This window comes from Apodemus sylvaticus, chromosome 6 (assembly GCF_947179515.1).
Source record: "Apodemus sylvaticus chromosome 6, mApoSyl1.1, whole genome shotgun sequence".
NCBI lineage: Eukaryota > Metazoa > Chordata > Mammalia > Rodentia > Muridae > Apodemus > Apodemus sylvaticus.
The window spans coordinates 35,186,285-35,206,005 of record NC_067477.1 but is presented as its reverse complement, the minus strand read 5'-3'; the positions used below and the strand labels follow the sequence as shown (position 1 = coordinate 35,206,005).

The 19,721-nt window shown below is 47.6% G+C and overlaps 2 protein-coding genes across 2 annotated transcripts in view; one reads left to right on the top strand and one right to left on the bottom strand.

Moving 5' to 3' along the window:
• Positions 1-9,134, bottom strand: part of Pomt2 (protein O-mannosyltransferase 2) — a 38,068-nt gene extending 28,934 nt beyond the window's left edge. Inside the window, exons 1-3 of the mRNA XM_052185325.1 lie at positions 8,644-9,134; positions 2,569-2,653; positions 873-977 (exon numbers count right to left, since the gene is read on the bottom strand). Coding sequence (XP_052041285.1) covers positions 873-977; positions 2,569-2,653; positions 8,644-9,134 — 681 coding nt within the window. The remainder of the gene's footprint in view (positions 1-872; positions 978-2,568; positions 2,654-8,643) is intronic.
• Gstz1 (glutathione S-transferase zeta 1) lies at positions 9,133-19,630 on the top strand. The gene is made up of 9 exons (XM_052185333.1): positions 9,133-9,300; positions 13,030-13,081; positions 14,002-14,069; positions 14,551-14,631; positions 14,936-15,061; positions 16,373-16,451; positions 16,934-16,986; positions 17,908-17,957; positions 18,624-19,630. The coding sequence occupies exons 1-9, from the start codon at positions 9,133-9,135 to the stop codon at positions 18,748-18,750; spliced, it is 804 nt and encodes a 267-aa protein (XP_052041293.1). The 3' UTR covers positions 18,751-19,630.
• Positions 19,631-19,721: the final 91 nt, after the last annotated feature.

Genomic DNA, 19,721 nt, shown 5'->3' with positions numbered 1-19,721 from the left:
TGGGCCCTCATTTTTGTAAACAGGAAGTTCATGTCCCCTAGAGAACGGATCCAACTGTCCTTTTCAATTTCCATAACAAGTCCATGGTGAGCATTATATATACTCTGTGGTCTTCGGCAGTCATTAGGAAGAATTTCTTGAGAAATCCTGTAGTGGTGGCAAAGTCTTTAATCCCAACACTTGAGAGACAGAGATAGGCAGATCTCTGTCAGTTTGAGGCTAGCCTGCTCTACATAGTGAGTTTCAGGACAGCTAGAATTACATAGTGAGACCCTTTCTCCAAAAAAAAAAAAAAAAAAATCACTTGAGAGAATGGATTGAGGGCAGGACACTCCCTGTTCAGTATGGTCGGAGAGACTGTACAGAGCATCCCATGATTAGCACAGAAACTAATCTGACGTGTGAGAGCAAAGTGGTCTGACAGCCCAGGCTGGAGGCCAGCTTTCACAGGTCTCATTAGGCTGTTCCCAGGGAGTTGAGTGCGTAGGTTCTGCCATGTTCCATTAAGCTGATGCTGGGAACCAGGCCCAGAGGAACTGGAATAGGCCGCCTCCCTGAGAGTGAGAGTCTAAGGGCCCTGCTTCCTATGTAAGGGAGGAAATAAGAAGCTGGACACTGTGTGGGGATGGTATAATCTGAAGGGAAAGCTGGCAGCGGTGGGCAACCCAAGCATGGGATGACAGGTTGTAGTGTGCCCGGCTCTATGCCATCTGTGGCCTCCTGTCTTTCCTTCCTTCCCAACTCTTCCAGATTCCTATCTGAGAGGGTGGGTTCAATCATTCGTCTACCCTCCCTCCCCTGAAGTCCCTTCATCTACACTGAGCGGGTGTGGCCCCAGGGATCAGTCAGTCTGTGTGAACAGAAAGCCTTACTCCTCTCATTCCCATGTAGCTGTGGTGCTCGTATCTGTCCCCAGGCTTCTGGAACAGAAAGGTGCCATCATAGCCACTCAGGTAGCCAGCGAGACCGATCAGCATCTGAGGAGAGAGGAATGAACGAAAAGATGAAGTGTTTAGAGCAAAAGGCTCCTCTGTCCCTGTGCTCTGCAGCTGTATGTGTAGCCTTCAGTTTCCCTTGACAACTGGACACATAAGTACCAATGTGGCATGCTGTCCTGCAGCTGTCACCCAGAAAAGGATCTTTTGTTTAAAGAGCTTGAAACAAACCCTCTCTTGTGGCACAGCTAAATTCTTGGGACTAGTGCAGACTGAACAGTTAGGGAGGAAAACACTCCATAATTTCAAGGGCCAAGTCAGTAAGGGGCTCTCACATTCTTTTAATTTTTTTTTTTTTTGTTATGAAATGAAACCTGACAGCTTTCTTAGGAAAGAGCCTGGGCAGACTGACTCCTGGAGCCTGGCCTTCTACTCAAAGGAAATGAGTCTCCTCATCACAAAGGGGGTGGGGGTGGGGACTAGCCAAAGAGCTACACATGAGCAAGAAGCGACTGAAAGCAGAAAGAGAATGCAGAAACAGAGAGGAAGAAGTGGGGAAGGGGAGGGGAGGGGAGAAAGGAGAGGAGGGGGGAGGGACCAGTGTTCTCTCCAGCAGCATAGTTTCAATAGTAACTGCTTTACCCAGCTGCTCTTAGCTTCACAGGTCCAAACACAACTGCTTGTTTCTGTCGTTAATATGCAGATAGGAAGAAGCATGGTTTTTCCACCCTTTCCTAGGCTTAGAACCTACACCTCCTCCTATAGCAATTTTGTCCCCTCCCCCCATCCCTACCGGAGGTGCTCAGGCCTCCTTGGGCTAGCTTTCCTCAAATCCCCTAGCCTTTACCCCAAGATCTGAAGATCTTAAGATCTGAGTCTTTAGTTAGGAAAGAAAGGCTTTTGTGAATCCATTTGTCTTCTCAGAAGTTGTTAAAATAGTAAACTATTTGGTAGAATCTCTAAGTATAAAATGTTAGAGGAACAGGTCAGTATGTATACTGGGTTGTTTGTTTGTTTGTTTTTTGGATTTGGTTTTTCCAAGACAGGGTTTCTCTGTATAGCCCTGACTGTCCTGGAACTCACTCTGTAGACCAGGCTGGCCTCGAACTCAGAAATCCGCCTGCCTCTGCCTCCCAGAGTGCTGGGATTACAGGCATGCATCAACACCATGCCCAGTTTATATTGGATTTTAAGAGAGGGAAAAATTTAATTTTTATAGTTTAAGTTTCTCTAGGGCATATTTTCTTTATATATTATGCTGTTTTCTTTTATAAAATTGAAAAAAAGATGAATAACATAATGATCTTAAAAGTGGTTTTAAATATATCTACGAGGTTGTATAATCATCACTACTATGTCATTCTAGAACAAGAAAGCTCCTGGTATCAGAACATAATTCTCCTATATGGGTGAACACCCTACTGCTGTGAGGACAGACTGCATTTGTGTATCCGTCCATCAGCTAATGGATGCTCCTCTCCATTTCTGAGCCCAGAGAACCCCAAAACACCAAAGATGTTCTATCCAAGTAGAAATCCTGAAGTCTAAAAAATAAGTCCAAACTTAACCCTTGGCTCCAGTTCTTAGAAGCCATCTGCCCAAATAAGAGATTGTCAATTACCACACTGCTTACCTTTCCCAGTGGTGGATGTACATCAAAGAAAAAGGTGCGGTTAATATAGTAACTTCCCATTTTTCCAAAGTGAGTCTCATCCCAACTAAAGGAAAAACATAAAGTTTTAATAAGCCATAGTTAAAGTCACAATTAAAACCAAAGATCATGAGTTTCAAGCATGTAAGATTCAAGTTGGCTTAAAAATAAAAGCTTTTGACACAGTAGTTTGAGGAAAAGCTTTAAACTGGCTATCAGCCTAGATTTCAATAAAGAAAAAGGCTAACAAATATTTACCCACTAGTTACCACATATTAAGTTAAATATATTCTTCTTTTGTATCTTGAGTTCTTATCAGTTTATTTGAAAGTAGCTGTGTTTTCCTGGAACATGAAAAGGGTTTGTACAGCAATTTCTTCCCAGGCTGGAAACGTCTCAGTCTGAGACCCTTTGTTCCTAGAGTGCACACTGCTATACTGCCAGGCTACTGATTAGAGCCTTTAGTCAAGATTATCACAGCAGAGTCAGGTGCTGCCCAACAACCTGCTGACTCTGATCTGGCTGACCCATTATGATGACCGGCTGTCTACAAAAGCCAAATTTCCTCACTAAAAGCATTACCAAACCCTATGCCTATCTCATGTTAAGTTTGCAAGTACATATGTGAATCTAGTACTTAACTTTCTGACCCAAAGTGAAGTCCTGTTCTGCCATTCAACCACACCAGCTTTACAAAGCAGCCACTTCATCACAGAGCCAGGCTGTTCACTATTTAATTTCTATAGCTCAAAAGAAGGGTTGCTTTCCAGTAACTATGCCCCAAGCCAGCCTCCAGAACAGTCATCACTTCCCTACATGTATTCACGTGTTCCCAAGGAATGTTTAGGTCTTATTTATTATTTTAAATTCACTGGGCCCAGGAGATGGGCAGGAGACTAAAGCTGCTGCATTAGCCAAGGTCACAATGAGGTACCAACAGTAACATGGTGATGTTAAAGAGAGAATTCAGAGTAAGCAAGAGACCACAGAAAGGAGAGCTATCCGCAGCTCCATCAGCTACTAATGCTGTGACATGAAACACCCATGGTCTTCATGCCCCTCCCATGGAGGTATTAGGGTTCAACTCAGATAATACACGAAGAGGATTTAGGGGTTCTATCACAAATACAGGACACTGAACTTTCCCAATATTTTCTGTTAGTCTTGATGTCTATTTGGAAAACAAACCAACAGAGGGAAATGAGATTTTTACTTCAAAAATTTTTCAAATAAAATCAGTAGTAGCAGCATACACATTTCTTCTTGGATTTTACTACTTGTGTCAGAAGAGGCAGTTCTCCATGGCTTTCTCAGGCTTGTAAGCCCTGGAGAGTATGCCAAGAATGTGAGGGCCTGGCTCATCTGTACTCAGGCCTTTCTGTGCCAGGCCTAATAAATTCCATTGTCATTGATTTAGGACTTTCTCTTCTACTAGCACCCATAAAACAGCAGCAAGTTAAATTCTTAGTTTACAAACAAGCTAAAACATATCTAAGGCCCGTCAACGAGGGGCAGGCACTACATAGGCTGATGACTTACCTAGCTTTCTGAACAAGAAGGGATAAGGGCTGAGTCCGATACAAATACAAGAGAAGACATCCTGGAACCTGGCAGTAAATGTTCTTACCCAAGTGAAGCCGTGGGCAACAGGAGTAGGAACTGTCCCTCTCTTGTACGTATTAAAGAAGCCTGAGGACCTGAGTTTGGATCCTCAGCAACCATGGAAAAACCAGGTGTGGTAGAGTGCCCTTTATCACAGCATTGAGTATGCAGGGACAAGAGGATCCCTGGAGCCCAGTGGCCTGCCAGGTCCAAATTCAGAGAGCTCATCTCTCAAAATATGAGTGGAGATAGACACAGAAAGACATTCAATAGCAACCTCTATATGTGAACACACACACACACAGAGAGAGATGCAAGTGAACAGGCAAACACACACTCATTAAGGACTGCTAGAATACTAAGCTAGTCACTAGGATAACAGTGCCATCTGCTGAACACAGATACTAAATACAGTTACTAACCTCTGTTGAAGGAGTGCATTGCCCCACAAAACTCTGAGTTCCTTCCATATCCTCTTTGGAATAGGTTATCTTGGAGTTCAGAACCAACAAATGGCTCAGGAGGTTTCTCTTTAAAGCAGCAGGTATCCCTTTGTGAAAAACTATTACCTATTCCACTCCCTGAGACACAGTTACCAGCAGCTATTGGGGCCCATGACTCAGACCTTCCTTACAATGCCAGTACCTAGTCCTCTGGGGGTTAAGAAGCCATCTTGCCCTAAAGACAACTGTGCTGGATAGTTTTATTGTTGTTGCCATTGTTTTATAATGTGTGCTGGTATTTGTCCTGTATATATGATTGTGTGAGGGAGTGGGATGCCCTGGAACTTGAGTTACAGACACTTGTGGTTGCTGGGAATTGAACCTAGGTCCTTCAGAAGTGCAGCCAATTCTCTTAACCGTGCAGCCATCTTTTTAGCAAACTAAAGCCAATTGAGAACCTCAGTTAAGAAAATGACTCCAGATGATCAGGCTGTAGGCAAGTCTGTAGCTCATTTCTTAATTAGTGATTGATGTGGGAGGGTCCAACCCATTGTAGGTGGTGCCATCCCTGGGCTAGTGGTCTTAGGTTCTATAAGAAAACAGATGAGCAAGCTGTGAGGAGGACGTCAGTAAGCAGCACCCTCCACGGCCTCTGCATCAGCTTCCACCTCCAGGTTCCTGCCCTGCTCGAGTGCCTGTCCTGACTTCCTTTGATAATGAACAGTGATGTGGACATGTAAGCCAAATAAACTCTTTCCACCCTGAGTTGATTTGGTTTTCATGTTTCATCTCAGCAATAGTAGCCCTAAGCAAGATAACTCTGGCTGGCTGGCTGCAATCAGAGTTAAAGGGTCTGACAAACCAATTGAAAGACTATGTTCTGAGAGACTCAAGATGCTCTCGGGGAAGTGGAAACTGTCTGCCCACTGATGGAGTAGTCTGGATTACTCATGGAGACACCCATCATACAGGATGTAGTCTGATATGACTGATTAGACTGAAGTCCTTAACCAAGCCTACACTATCCAGCTGCTTATATTGTTCCAGGTGTAGAAAAAAATGTGGTGTCATGAACTGACTGAGCACAAATTTTAAAGGACCATGGGTCTCTGAAGCGGAAGCCACCATGGTATACCAGACTCCTGCCAAAGCTAGCCTACTTGCTTTGAGTAGTAAGGAAGTTATATTGCATAGGGCATTGACTCCCTGCTCCTAAGAAACTTGGTGCATCAGATTCTGTCCCCAGCTGAGGTTCTCACCAGTACTTCACTGCTGCTGTTGCCTTGTCGGATTACAGAAAGGCTGAGTTCCATGACTGGATAAATCACTGTGGTCTTTAAAATTAATGTCCTATTATAAGTTTTCCAAACCATTTAAGTCGGACAGTAGTACACCTTTTTGTCACAATGATCATCTAAAAATTGGGCCAACAGTCAAGGTAATAAACAGATAATCCATGTTCCCATCATCAATTAACAACTGATATTGTCAAGCATTGGACTTTTCCTCAGAAACCAACTAACGGGGTTTCTGACTCTCCCTCTATCACCTTCTCCTAGCCTGCACACTTTTATAAAGCAATCTTGTCCTAATGTAGTCATCCCCAGAAAAATTCATCTCCTCACAATTACCAAACTGGGTAATTGGTATTGAAATTTCCAGTTTCCTCAGGAAAAAGGAGAGGAGCTATACAAAGTTACTCAGACAAACAGGTTCCGTGACCATGGGATGTCTTTCTTCTTGGAGACACCCTAGATCAGCAGAGAAGGATAAGGGAAGATGCCAATACTCATATTTAATTCTAGTTTCATCTCCTGTATTGTCTTACTGGAGTCAAATTGCCTAGAGTTTGATAAACACAATGATACTTGGCTACCCACAATGCCACCGGTGTTGGAAAGAAGACATAGTAGGTTTCTGTGAGTTTCCTAACAATGCCCATGGTAAAAAACAACAACAACAAAAAAGTCTGGATAGAAATAGGGTACAATGGGAGAGAAGGCAAACAGAAACTGGCATGGCACACACTACCATCATGGGCAGCGTTGTAGGAAAGAAGAAAGACATCAGAGCTCTAGAGATATGCAGTGACTAGAAACATTAATTCTCTCTTTATCCTCTAAGTCTAACCCCAAAGCCAGGTAAGATTCAGATGGGCCACCTAAGACAAGTGGCAGCTGATGACAGTAACAACCTGTGGCTGCAAACAGAACTCAGGAGCATAGACATGGACAGTCTGGAGATACTCTGAGGTAGCTGATGACATCAGCACCAACTCTCCAAAAAACAGCTCAGTGGTACGCATGCTAATGCACTGATGGTACAACTTTCTCTCGTTGATACACTCTATAGAATGTATCATATATGCTTCTCTAAAGTACTAGGGACCTGAGTTATGCCCATACAGTCACAGAGGTTCAACTACTCAATGATACTGCCTATGAGGCTTAACCAAACCAATGCAGTAGTGGCCTAAATCAAACTGAATGAAGATCCAAATAAAACTGAACTGAATGACCTGCATCTCTTCAGGTAATGTGTTAGTATTTAAGGAATGGGTTACATGGGATGTGCATTGTAATTACTGGCAATGATACCAAAGATCAGAATCAATCTAAACTGCTTTGCACAGGTCATAACTGCTAGATTGTCCTTAGACTATACTGCTGGTCCCTCATCAGGACTTATTCGTAAGAGGCTGTATCCAGGGCCCTGAAGGACATAGTTGAGGTAAACAGCAAAGGCTGGCATCACCCTGATGCTTGGAGTCTCACTGACAGTAGCCACAATGAAATCACAGATGAGACAAACTGAACGGATTTGGTCTCTGCCTCTGTCAGCTATGCTGATTTGAGCAGCTAATAAGAGTTGTATATTAACATGAAACATCTGCTGGATGCCAAGGCAGTGCGTGATTGAGGGGTAATAAAGCCAGTTGGGAGAGAAAGTCCTTCATCAATGTCCTGGACAACCACACAGGTGCCAAGAATGTACCTAGAATGCCCTGACTGCATTTGACCTGGGCCATTTCTTTGGGCTGTGCCTGCAACAGAAGATATGGCAATGTCTCCTGCTAGAACAGGGCTAATTAAGGTTTGTGGTAAAACAGATTTCCCAAACTCGTCATTCCTTGGCCCTTATGTAACCCACTGTGAGTTCACCTATCTCTTTGGGCATGTCATGTATACCAGGATTTGACAGGGGTAGAGGAACCTGACTCTAAAGGTACTGATATTCAGTCTCCTTCCTGTGATAATGCCTTCGAGTCTAACCCAATAGTTACAGCTCCCAGTTGTAAAATGTACCTAATTTATTAATTAGCTTCACAGATAATTTATTAATTAGCTTCACAGTTAATTTATTAATGTCCTAGAGGAGCAGCCCTGTAGTGTGTTTGCTTGCTTTTGGGTAAAATCCACTTGTGACACCTTCAACACTAAGTTTCTGTTTGGTGATATAAAAAAGATAAAACATACCTTCCAGCTAAAGATCAAGAAATTCCGTGGGCTCAGAAAATGGAATTTAACCAAGACTCAAGCAAGCATCTGTCATTACAAAGTAAGGCCTAGAAAATAATTCTCACAGGATAACACCTGTTGCTCAGAATCTGTGCCACCATCCCAAACTATCCTTACTCTATGGGAATTATTTTCTTTGAAAACCACGCTTTGGGAAAATTATGTACTATGAATTTACTATATTCTTAGCAAAGTTCAAAGAACCTCGGAGTATCACCATTTGAAAGCCAGGTAGCCTAGAAGACACGAGAACAACTCTTGCAAACCCCGAGTGTGGCACGCTCACCAGAGCAAACCTACTCTGAGATGTGACACACCGGAAAGCGTTCCCCACACTCCCGACACCCCTCCAAAAACAGCTGAGTTTCTCCACCGCCGCGGACCTGTCGCGCCTCCGATGAATCCCGCCCACTTCATGCCCTCAGGCCAATCAGAGGGTGGCGTCACTCCCTCTCAGTTGCCATGGTGCCCACCAAGTCCTTTCCGCCACTTACCAGATGTGCGCCGGCTGGTCCAGCCGGTGAAAGCGGGTGGCAAAGGACAGCAGCGTCACCACGGCCAGCGTGGCCCACCAGCCCGCCGCCTGGAAGCGCCGCGAGCTCCAAGCAGGCCGTTTAAGTTTCCGTGCTGCAGCCTCGGGGACCACGTCTCGGCTCACGGCTCTGGCAGCCTGCGGCACACAGCGGCCCCTACGGGGACGCAGCTCGGAGCCCGCTAGGCCACCGCCTATAGCCGGCGGCATCCTCCCTTTCCTAAGGATCACCCTCCGGGCCGGAGGCACGCCGGGTCTTGTCCGCTGCCCCGTCAAGGAGTCGTAAGAGGGCGTCTCGAGGTGCCATGGGATTTGTAGTTCCCTCCGTTTGCCGCGGAGCGCCGGGCCCCGGGCTCTGGGCGGGGCTGAAAGTGTGGTGGCCGCCCGGGCGGCTAATAGGCGGCCTGAGGCGTTGAACATTGCGGGAGGCGGAGAGAAGCCGAGATGGCTCATGAACTACAACTCCCAGCAGCTCAGGGGGCAGGGGTGGGGCCAGCCCGAAGCGGGGAGGCCATCTAGTCCAACCTTCGCTCTCTGGACCCCGCTAGGCCTCAGTCATCTTCTAGTCCCGAGAGCTGACTTTCTTGGCCGGCCGACGGGCGAGATGCAAGCCGGGAAGGTCTGTGCCGCACGTCCTGGGATGAGGGTCGCTCCTGAGAAACGCGGAGACCAGCTGTGGGGGGGCGGGGCTGAGAGCGCGCCCACGACGCGTGGCTCCACAACGACTCCCGGCGTGCACCGCGGCGGGCCCGGTCACTCTACACCTGCGCGCTGGCCGCTGAGCCTTATGGTGTCGGTAGATTGGACCGGGAAGGCTAAACTTGCCAAACTGCACAACTTTTGAGGGGCGTCCAATAGCGCCCTTCCCTGTTCCGGGTAGACAGCCTTCTTCTAGGGCTTTCAAACATGGTTCCCTACTTTGCAGTTCCGCGGCGCCCTGCGTATGTCCCTCAGGGGACCTGTTGGTCCAAGCATGCACCAAAGGCTAGGGAAAGATGCGACACTTTAGCGACCTTAATAATCACTTGTGGTGTCTGCTCAGGTTTTTAATTTTGTCAGTTTGGCGATAAGAAACACTCTTGCTGTGCAGCCCAACCTGACTTTGAACGTTGACTCTCCTGCCCTCGCCTTCCGAGTGCTGGGATTCCAGGCCGCGGCATATGGAGCCTCCAGGGTTTAAAGTCGAACTTCTTTAGCCCATCCTAGAGCCGTTTGTATTTAAGCCATTGGTGGAATAGAGCTGCGAATGTATTTTAGAAGGGACTTATAACTCAATCTCTTATGAGGGCCGTTATGTAGGAAGGCGGCACATTAGATGCAAAGGACGTTGCACCAAGTTAATATAGACTTTCCACATACAGATGTGATTTTTCAGGATTTTAATCATGTAAGAAATGGTGGTATTAAAACAGCTGTGGAATGTATGCAACTCTAAAGTAGCTCCTAACTGAAAAAGTGCAAATTTAAAGTCGCCAGAATGCATATTTACAGAGTTGGAAACATGATCCTTCCAGATGTGCTGATTAAACGGACATTCTACTTGATATTAAAATGTAGCTGTTCAAGTGCAAAAATCACCGGGTGGTTTGCTGTTAATGTTTAGCTGTGATTTCTCTTCCCATGCTCCTAAAAGCACACACAAGACATACCTCCAGACACGCTTCTAGGTTAGGATTGTCTTATCAGGCTAACTGACATGGAAGAGTGACACCATTCCCTGGCTTGGGTCTGGTTGGGCCCATAAAGGGGGAAGTCAACAGCGTGCCAACACGCGTGCATTGTGCTGTTTATGCTGTGGATGCAATGTTACCTACCAGCTGTTTCAGGCTGCTCTTCCCCCACCCCCACCCCCAATAATGGACTACATATTGAATTATAAGCCAAAATAAGCCACTCTTCTTTAGACTGCCTTTGTTGGGGCATTTTATCATAGCAACAGGAAAACTAAGATGATATATAAGAAAAAAAAAAAATAGATGCAGGGTTTGGGTAACACATGGTTTCAGGCATCCACTAAAGGTCTTTGAAGAAATAACCTGAAGTATAAGATTATACTGTACAGTTACTACTAAATAAGAGAAATTACCTAAGATTTCCGTTTCCTACAGAAGGGCCATGGGGAGGGTAGGAGCAGTCGGCATGACTCTGGGCACCCTTGGGACAGCCAGGTGTGTGACACATAAGGCATCCTCCCTCTCCAGCAGTTCTACTCGTGTTTGCAGTCCCTCGTGGTCAGTGTGTCTAAGCTCTGTTGGGCCCAGCGCTCCCCTGGCCTTCTTAGATAAAGAAAGAGATACCTCTCCAAATAAAATTCACTGTGGCCTCCCAAGTCCTCCGAGTACGTTGGCTGTATCACCTGTCCTCTAGCCATGCCCATCTTCCCTGTCCCCACAGAAGGTGCTTATGAGGCACAAGTCCCAGGCTTGGGATCCGCCCTGAGACAACCTGGGTCCTACCTGTTGCCTTGCTCTTATCAACTACTGTGTTGGTGGTGAGGGGACAGGGAAACTGGCTCACATGGTATCTTGGTCTGAGGAAACAGCAAAAGGAGAGGGGACTTAGATGAAGTGACTGTAGTCCAGGGAGCTGTAGGAGATCAGAATGTCTGTCATGTCTTTATGGAAACTGTCTGTAGGAAGATCCATGAGTGCTTATTGCTTATTCCTGAGTCCTACTGTGAAATGGCTACTCAGGAAGCACCCAAGACATTACCTTCCGGTCCCTTTAATCTTAGATCACACATTCTATGGGCCCAAAGGTAACAAAATTCATGGCAGATCAGGGGGTATACCATTAATGTGTTCCAATCAGTTGTTACTATTTAAGAGGCTAACTCCACAGTCTCGTGAAGTTTTAAAGTGGGGGTGGGGGGAGGGAGAGAGACAAGGTTTGTGTGTGTGTGTGAAATATCCTGGTTTAAAACATCCAGATAAACACATCATAAATTGAAAAGATTGTAAAAATACATTTATTGGGGAGGGGGGTGGCTGGAGAGATGGCTCAGCAGTTAAGAGCACTGTCTGCCCTTCCAGAGGACCTGGATTCAATTCCCAGCAACCACATGACAGTTCACAACCATCTACAGTTAATTTTTTTTTTCAAAGTGATGAAACTATTTTCAAAGCTTTGGCTTTGTTATTTTAATTATGTGTCTGTATTGTGTGTGCATGTAGCTATGTGAAGGTGAGTGTCGACGCTCACTGGATGGTCGATGCTCACTGGGGCCAGGCGTTGAATCTCCTGGAGCTGGGATTCCAGGCAGCTGTGAGCTGTGTGCCTTGGGTGCTGGGACCCAAGCTCCTGGAAAAGCAGCAAGCTCTGTAACCATCAAGCCATCTCTCTAGCCCCATAACAATAAATCTAAAAACAAAACCACTCACAGCAGGGTACACTATAGAGATTGTCGGGTTCCCCCCAGTTTTTCCAGCCCACTGTCACCAAGCTGTAGCTAACTGCAATGGCACACAGCCTGGGAAAAGACCAAAATTCAAAATCTGAAGTACAGTTTCTAAACCAAATGCATATCACTTTCTCTCACGTAGAACACTGGTAAATCAGGAACCGTTGGTATTATGAAATGCAGAAGGGATGCTTGGGGACCTCCAGCAGGCAACCTCACCTTTGTGGCAAATGGGCATATCTGCCATTTATTTTTATGAGGCCGTCTGAGAATAGGGAGCTTCAAGGTGAGAGACACCAAAGCATCAATAAATAAGAAGCCCCGCTCTCTGCCAGGGGCAAAAGAACTTCTGCCAGCATTTCAGAGCAGCCTGTTTTATAAACAAAGGAGCTAAAGACCAGGAGAAGGCAGGAATTTGTCTCAGGTCATAAAACGGCTGCTGTTTCCTGTCTCAGTGCTCACCTGAGCCTGCCTGCTCTGAGCCCACTTCACCACATACTTACCTCAAAGCCAGGCTACACTGTTTGCCCCAGTGTCACGAGTTAAAAAAGATGCCCTTTCTGACCAGAGTCCAGGATCCTCTGGTGCCCATCCAGCCTGCTTTCTCATTGGCTCCTGAGACCCACCCCTTGGGTTCTGCCCCCTGCCCCTCACAGCTCTGTGAGAAAAGACAGTTCCTTGGGAAGCTACACTATGGCTAACAAGGTAAGGCTAACACTTGAAAGCTGCTTCCTGTTGAGAGGCCCTTGGTCCTCAGGAACCCAGTAGTCCAACTAGGAAACCAAGACAGACCTGAGTTGCTAAGATGAAGGCTGGAGGAAGGAGGGCCAGTGGGCGCCATGGAAGAAACTAGTGCTTAGAGCCTGTTGCCTGCTTCCAGCAAGGGGAGTCCTATAGCTGGAGAGCTGCCAAACCTACGTTAATATCCACCCTCATCTCTCTCCACAGCCTGTCCTCTACTCCTATTTCCGAAGCTCCTGCTCGTGGAGAGTTCGAATTGGTAAGAGCTCAGCTTCCAGCGGAGGGGTTGGGGGTGGGGGGCATAGGACTTCATACCCCTTCTGTCCCATGGTGTCCTCCAGCAACCAGCACCCCTGTCCTGAAGCCTCCATTTCTACATGTCACTTCCTGCCAGAGAGTCCAACACAAGGACAGTAGGAGTGGGAGGAAGAGAGGTTGTTTTTTACCTCGGGGCTGCTACTTCTGTCATTCTGCACTCGAGAAGCCCTTAGCAACCATGCCTGGAACAGGTTCACAAAATCCAGAGGTCCCTGGTAGCCAGCAGGGAAGCAGCTGGCCTCCCTCGGTTCTTATCTTATTTGATCTGGCTTATCAAACAAAACTGTTTGGAGTCGACCACAGAGATTTCAGGAGAGTAGAAACTAGAGCCCTCTGCTTGAGGCCAGGTCTGACCCTTTGCTTCTCCAGTGAGCACAACTGTTGGCAAAGGCTACCCGCATTGCAGTGCGTACCAAAGAAGTCTGTGCCCAGTGCTTCTGTGTGCATGACTCTCTTTCCATCTCAGCCATCAGAGGAGGGAGGGACTGTTAGAGTCCCCACGGTACAAATGAGACAGCTAAGGCACAGGAAGGTTCAGGAATTTGCCCTTGATTGTGTAACTACTAAGAGGAAAACCTGCAGTTTGAACCATGTAGTCTGGCTCAAGTCTATAATCATTTGCTTTGATTTGATACTGGCAACTGAACACAGCCTTGATCATGCTAAGCTCATGTCTTCCCACTAAGTCCAAAGGCAAAATACTATGGATGCCGCTTCGTGCTTTGGCCTCTCTCAGCCTAAATTTTACTCCGGGTAGAGCTGAGCAGCAGAGGAGGCTCCTGCTGTCACCCTGGGAGGACTGCCTTTGAGAGTGGAGTCTAGCCAGAAGGCATTCCCTAACTCTACTCTGGTCTCTCCTAGCTCTGGCGCTGAAGGGCATTGACTATGAGACAGTGCCCATCAACCTCATAAAGGATGGCGGGCAACAGGTAAGGAGGCTGTCCCAGGCCCACAACCTGAGGACTGGACTTTGAGGGGGTACCAGGTAGAGGACTAGCTGACACCTAGAGGGAAAACTGTTTTTTACAGTTCCTATGACTGGGAGGCTGGAGCTGGCTCTCCTGAGCAGCAGTAGTAGGGTAGGAAGGCCTGACTATTTGAAGGTAGGTGGTAATGGGGCCTTTCCCTGTACTAGACCCTCTCAATGGATGAGTGAGGTAGGAGCTGGCCTAGTGACCACATTAAAGGGTAGAGGGAAAACCATAAGTCAAACCATTGAGGCAAAGCTTGCACCTTATGAGTCTAGGATACTGCATGGATTCCCTAGAAGTTATCTTGGTTTTAGGAACCAAGTCCTCCAAGGACAAGAAATATGGATGGATGCTTGGTCTGCAGTTTTCCTACTTGCTTGGTTCTGCCTTAAGCTACTCAAGCTAGGCCACCTAGCTCACCAAAGCCATGTCTCCACAGTTCTCTGAGGATTTTCAGACCCTGAACCCCATGAAGCAAGTGCCAGCATTGAAGATTGATGGAATCACCATTGGCCAGTCAGTGAGTAGAGGGCTTGGGGTGGCAGAGTTCTGAATGAGGGGACCTGACATCTCTTCCTAAACTACAAGTGACCAAGCATAATAGGGATCATTACGTACATGGTAGAGAGAAGGAAGAGAGGAGGGTTGAGCATGTGGGGACCCAAGTCCAGCAAAGTCCCCAAAGGACCCTTAGAGTGTGCCGGTTGAGGAGGGCAAGGGAGAGAGTGTTGGCATCATTCATTGCAGAAAGGGAGTTGCTGGCCTCTCCCCTCTGGTCCAGGGATCCCAAGCCCTCTCCCTGCCTCAATGTTCCCTCTGAACAGCTGGCTATCATGGAGTACCTGGAAGAGACTCGGCCTATCCCACGGCTCCTGCCTCAGGACGCACAGAAAAGAGCCATCGTACGCATGATTTCTGACCTCATCGCTAGTGGTATCCAGCCCCTTCAGGTTAGGCACTGTTACCCCGGCACCCTGTATACCTCTCGGTCAGCCCTTCATACCCATGCATGAGCCACAGGGAGGTGTTCGGCTGTGGGTGGGGGAAGCAGGGGAACAGAGAAAGTCTCTCTCAGGGGCCTTGACATGGATCACATGGCAGAAGGGGGCAGGGACCCCAGAAGTCCTCTCTCAGCATGAGACCCTACCTCTGCTGCTAAGCCAAGGAGCATAGAGATGTGTGAGGCAGGGAAAGGGGTAGGGGCCAGGGGTAGGTCCAGCCTCCAGCCAGGGCAGTCCTGTTCCTCTGCTCTGTAGCACCCATGCAGGCAGGCCTTGCTTTACACACTTCGCTTTATGATGCTTCTCACATGGTTGTGTTTTAGGTTTTTGTTTGGTTTGTTACAAACTGAGAGGCTGTGGCAGCCCTTTCACTGGGCAGGTCTATTGGTGTCTTTTTTCTGGTGATTTTTCATCATAGTATATTTAAGTAATAAATTATTTGAAGATACATACATTTTCAAACATAGTGACTCAGCATAGTGTAAACAGAAGTTTTCCTGACACTGAGAAGCAAAGAGAGTCCACGTAAATTGCTTTATTACCAAATCTGCTATTTTCCCTCGTCTGGACTTAACCCCCTATTTCCACAGTATGCCAATACGAGGATTCTTGTAAAGTTTTTGTTTTGTTTTTATAAAGTAAGTAAGTTTTCGTATGTGAAATAGAAAGGCAAGTAGTAAAATTACTCATCTGTGCTAACTTCTACTTTGTAGGGTAATGGCTCTAAAAGGGAGCAGTGACTTTGCAGGGTGACACAACTAAGTAGTATCAGAGCAAGGAGCAAGTTCACCCTGTGCACCTGTGCCCCGACTGCTGCGTCACCTTGCTGTTGTAACCATGTGGACTGCACCATAGCCATTATCTCTAGAAGCCAATCCAACACACCCGGCCTGCCCCGCCACCACCCATATCATACAGCTTCTCTTTTCAAGACACCAAGGGAGAAGTATTAAGAGAAATAAGCCTGGGTTTGTGCCTAGAACTGTCAGTCATGCCAGCATCCTATGGACTGATTCTTGCATATTGCTCCAAAACTCACATGGCTTTCAGAATCCTTGGGATCACTGGGGAAGTCCAAGAAGGTGGCTACTCCAACTTCAGTGGAAGGAAGGAAGAGCCCATGTGGTCCAGAGGGGAGCGGAACAGATACACAGCTAGAGCAGAGGGTCACTGAGCTTCCCTGCAGAGGCTTGGCAGAGGAACAAACTCAGGCTGGCCTCCAGTGCAATGACAGATATTTTTCTCTCTTGAGCTGTGCAGAACCTGTCTGTCCTGAAGCAAGTCGGACAGGAGAACCAGATGCCTTGGGCCCAGAAGGCTATTACTTCCGGTTTTACTGGTGAGTCCTCAGTCTTATGAGCTGCCCCAGTGTGACCTCTTAGAGGTCTAAGCAACTGAACCAGCTTCCCAGGCTGCTTTGATCTTGACAGGAGACTGGACAAGAGAGCTGTGGACAGATGGGCGGTGGGCTGGGCAGGTGCGCAAGTGTGTTCGAGCTCCAGAGCCTCCACAAACCCCACCACAGCTGGAGGCTTATGGTCCCACAGAGTGGGTGACAGCCCATTGAGTGCTCCAAGCATGGGTGCCAGTCTTGAGGCTATCAGGCTGTCTGTGAGAGAGAGCTGTTGCCTTGGCCCACTGCATGTCTTGTCTATTCTGAGACTGGACAGAGAAGCCAGGGGAGGGGACATTCTTCTTGGTCCTCGCCACCATAGCCCCTACACCAGGCTCTGCCCAGTGCCCCAGCTCTTCACTGTCCACCTATGGAGGCCAAGCCCTTGAGAGGCTGATGTAAATGTTATCTATGTGGCCTCCCCACAGCCCTGGAGAAGATTCTGCAGAGCACAGCAGGGAAGTACTGTGTAGGAGATGAGGTAAGTGACCCCAGCCCTGCCCATGGTGGCCTTCGTGCTGACCCCAAGCCAACATTTCTCCCACTCAGCCAGTCAAGTCCTTTCCCTAAGGAGATGCCCGGGGCCTGCCTCCTGGTAGGAACCTCTGCTCTGAGCAGTCAGTCTGTGGAAATGCCTCAGTTCACTCCTACACTGCCTCTAAAGCAGCAGTTCTCAACCTGTGGGTTGTGACCCTTTGGGGGTCAGACAGCTCTTTAACAGGGGTCACACACCCAATATCGTGCATATCAGATTTACATTATAATTCCTAACAGTAGCAAAATTACAGTAATGAATTAGTGATGAAATAATATTATAGTGGGGGGGGGGGGGTCACCACAACACGAGGAGCTGTATTAAAGGGTTGTGGCACTAGGAAGGTTGAACTACTGCAGTAGAGGTAGTGTGAGGTGTCCAGGCCAGAAGAACAAACACACTTCTGACTCAGTGAAGTGGTCCCGGCATCAGCTGAAGGGTTAGACTATCCCTCCCTTCAGAATCCAGAGATTCTAGGATTACAGAGCCCTTGATGCCTGTAGAATAAGGTCTTGGGCCTGTGCTAGTCTGTTCCATGGTTCCTTATCTGTAAGGACTCCTCATTAAGTGCCTAGTCGTGGTGGCTTCAACACGCACAGTGACAGCCACTAAGGCAGTTAGGCCTTCTCTGGCGACCACAAGGTTGGTTGTCAGGGAATCTAGAACATGACATGGGAGAAATGCTACAGCTCTGGGTGACAGGGACAGGCAGTTCCAGAGGAGACAGTGAGGGGATGCTAGGGATGGTGGGAAAACAAAGCATACAGGAAGTTGGATGGCCGCTCTGGTACGGTCAGCAGCAGGTACAGCCAGCCTTGCCAGCGAGTCTAGGTGATAATCTGTGTAACCCCCTTGGCCTTCCTGTAGGTGTCCATGGCTGATGTGTGCTTAGTGCCCCAAGTGGCAAATGCTGAAAGGTAAGAAGAGGCTCCGCCATCCTCCAGGTTCCCCCTCCAGTCAGGGCCTCCACATCTACTACTGAGATAACGTCTCATGTGAGCCCTTCTTTAGCTGCCAAGGAGCTACTGCACCAGGCCATATCAGTTGCCCTGGCTTAGCATACACATGGCAGAAGAAATCATTGAAATACCCTACCATCCCCACTATAGCCTAGGTGGCCCTGTATTGACAGCCATTGTTCCTTAGGGGAGGTGGCTTACTAGGGGAACCACTCCCAAGAACACTGCTATACCCAAATGTGGAATATCTGCTTAGAAGTGAGCTCTGTGACTCCCCTCCATCAGCCCACGAGAAGGCATCTTGCTTGCTCTTTAGAATATGGGCATGCATAGTGCATCCCTCCTCTAAGAAGCTATCAACATGGGTGATAGATCAGTCTATACAAATGCCTGACACCAGAATTCAGAGCAGCCACTTCTTAGAAAAGGTGTATGACGTTAGAGGATACTCACTCCAGACCTGCCCAGAGCATCCCAGCGAATGAGGCTCCCGTCCCTACGCAGCAGGGCTGCTTTCTATCCTTGTACTGCAGCCCCTGAACCTCGCCCAGCCCAGCCTCTACTTCACTCTGCCCACAGCAGTGTCCCTGAAAGCCTTGGCTCACAAATGTTTCTCTGCCACAGGTTCAAGGTGGACCTAAGCCCCTACCCTACCATCATTCACATCAACAAGGCGCTGCTGGCCTTAGAGGCTTTCCAAGTGTCTCACCCCTGTCGACAGCCTGACACACCTGCCGAACTGAGGACTTAGCTCCCAAACCATGCCCCACTGGTACCTGAAGGGAGTAGGGCCCAGATGCTGGGTGTCTTAGGGTTTCTACTGCTGTGGAGACACCATGACCATGGCAAGTCTTAAAAGAAAAACATTTAATTGGGTCAGGCTTACAGTTTCAGAATTCAGTCCATTATCATCATGGTAGAAAGCAAGGCAGCATGTAAGCAGACATGGTGCTGCAGGGGTAGCTGAGAATTCACATGTGGATCTGAAGGCAGCAGGAAGAGAATGTGACGCTGGGCCTGGTGTGAGCAACCTGAAACTGAAAGCCCACCCCCAGTGACACATTTCCTCCAAGAAGGCCATACCTCCTATTAGTGCCACTCCTATGCGACTATGGGGGCCATTTTTATTCAAACCAGAACAGGTCCAGAAATTAGTGTGTTGTAGCAGAGGACTTGAACATTAGCTCTATCTGCAGGAAGCAGCAGATTGATGGAGTCCAGGATATTTCTTCCAGGTATTAGAGTTTTCTCTAGTGAAATGAAGCCAGTAGGATATATCTTCTTTCTGCCTTAATCCTTTTATCGTCATGTGTTAGGAGGGGGTAGGCAGAGACATGACCTGCTCTAACTGCTAATGCTAATTGTCAATAAAGCTAGAATCACCAGGAAGAAGGGCCTTTCTGGATGCTTGTGGGGGTTGGTACTGTTGGTACTGTTGAGGTGGGAAGACTCGCCCATCATGGATGGTACCATTCCCAGGACAGAGGATCCTGGGGCCCAGAAGAGTAGAGAGAGTGGAGCCGTCACCATGTGTGCACTATAATCAGCTCCCCACGCTGCTGCCTTGACTTCCCTGCCGCTATGGCCTGTAACCTGAGACTATGAGCTAAAATAAACCTTCTCTCCTTTAAGTTGTTTTTGCCATGGACATTTTTATCACAGCAAGAGAAGAAACCAAGACACTTGCTATCTGTCAAGGGGCAGCCACGAAGATGACATGAG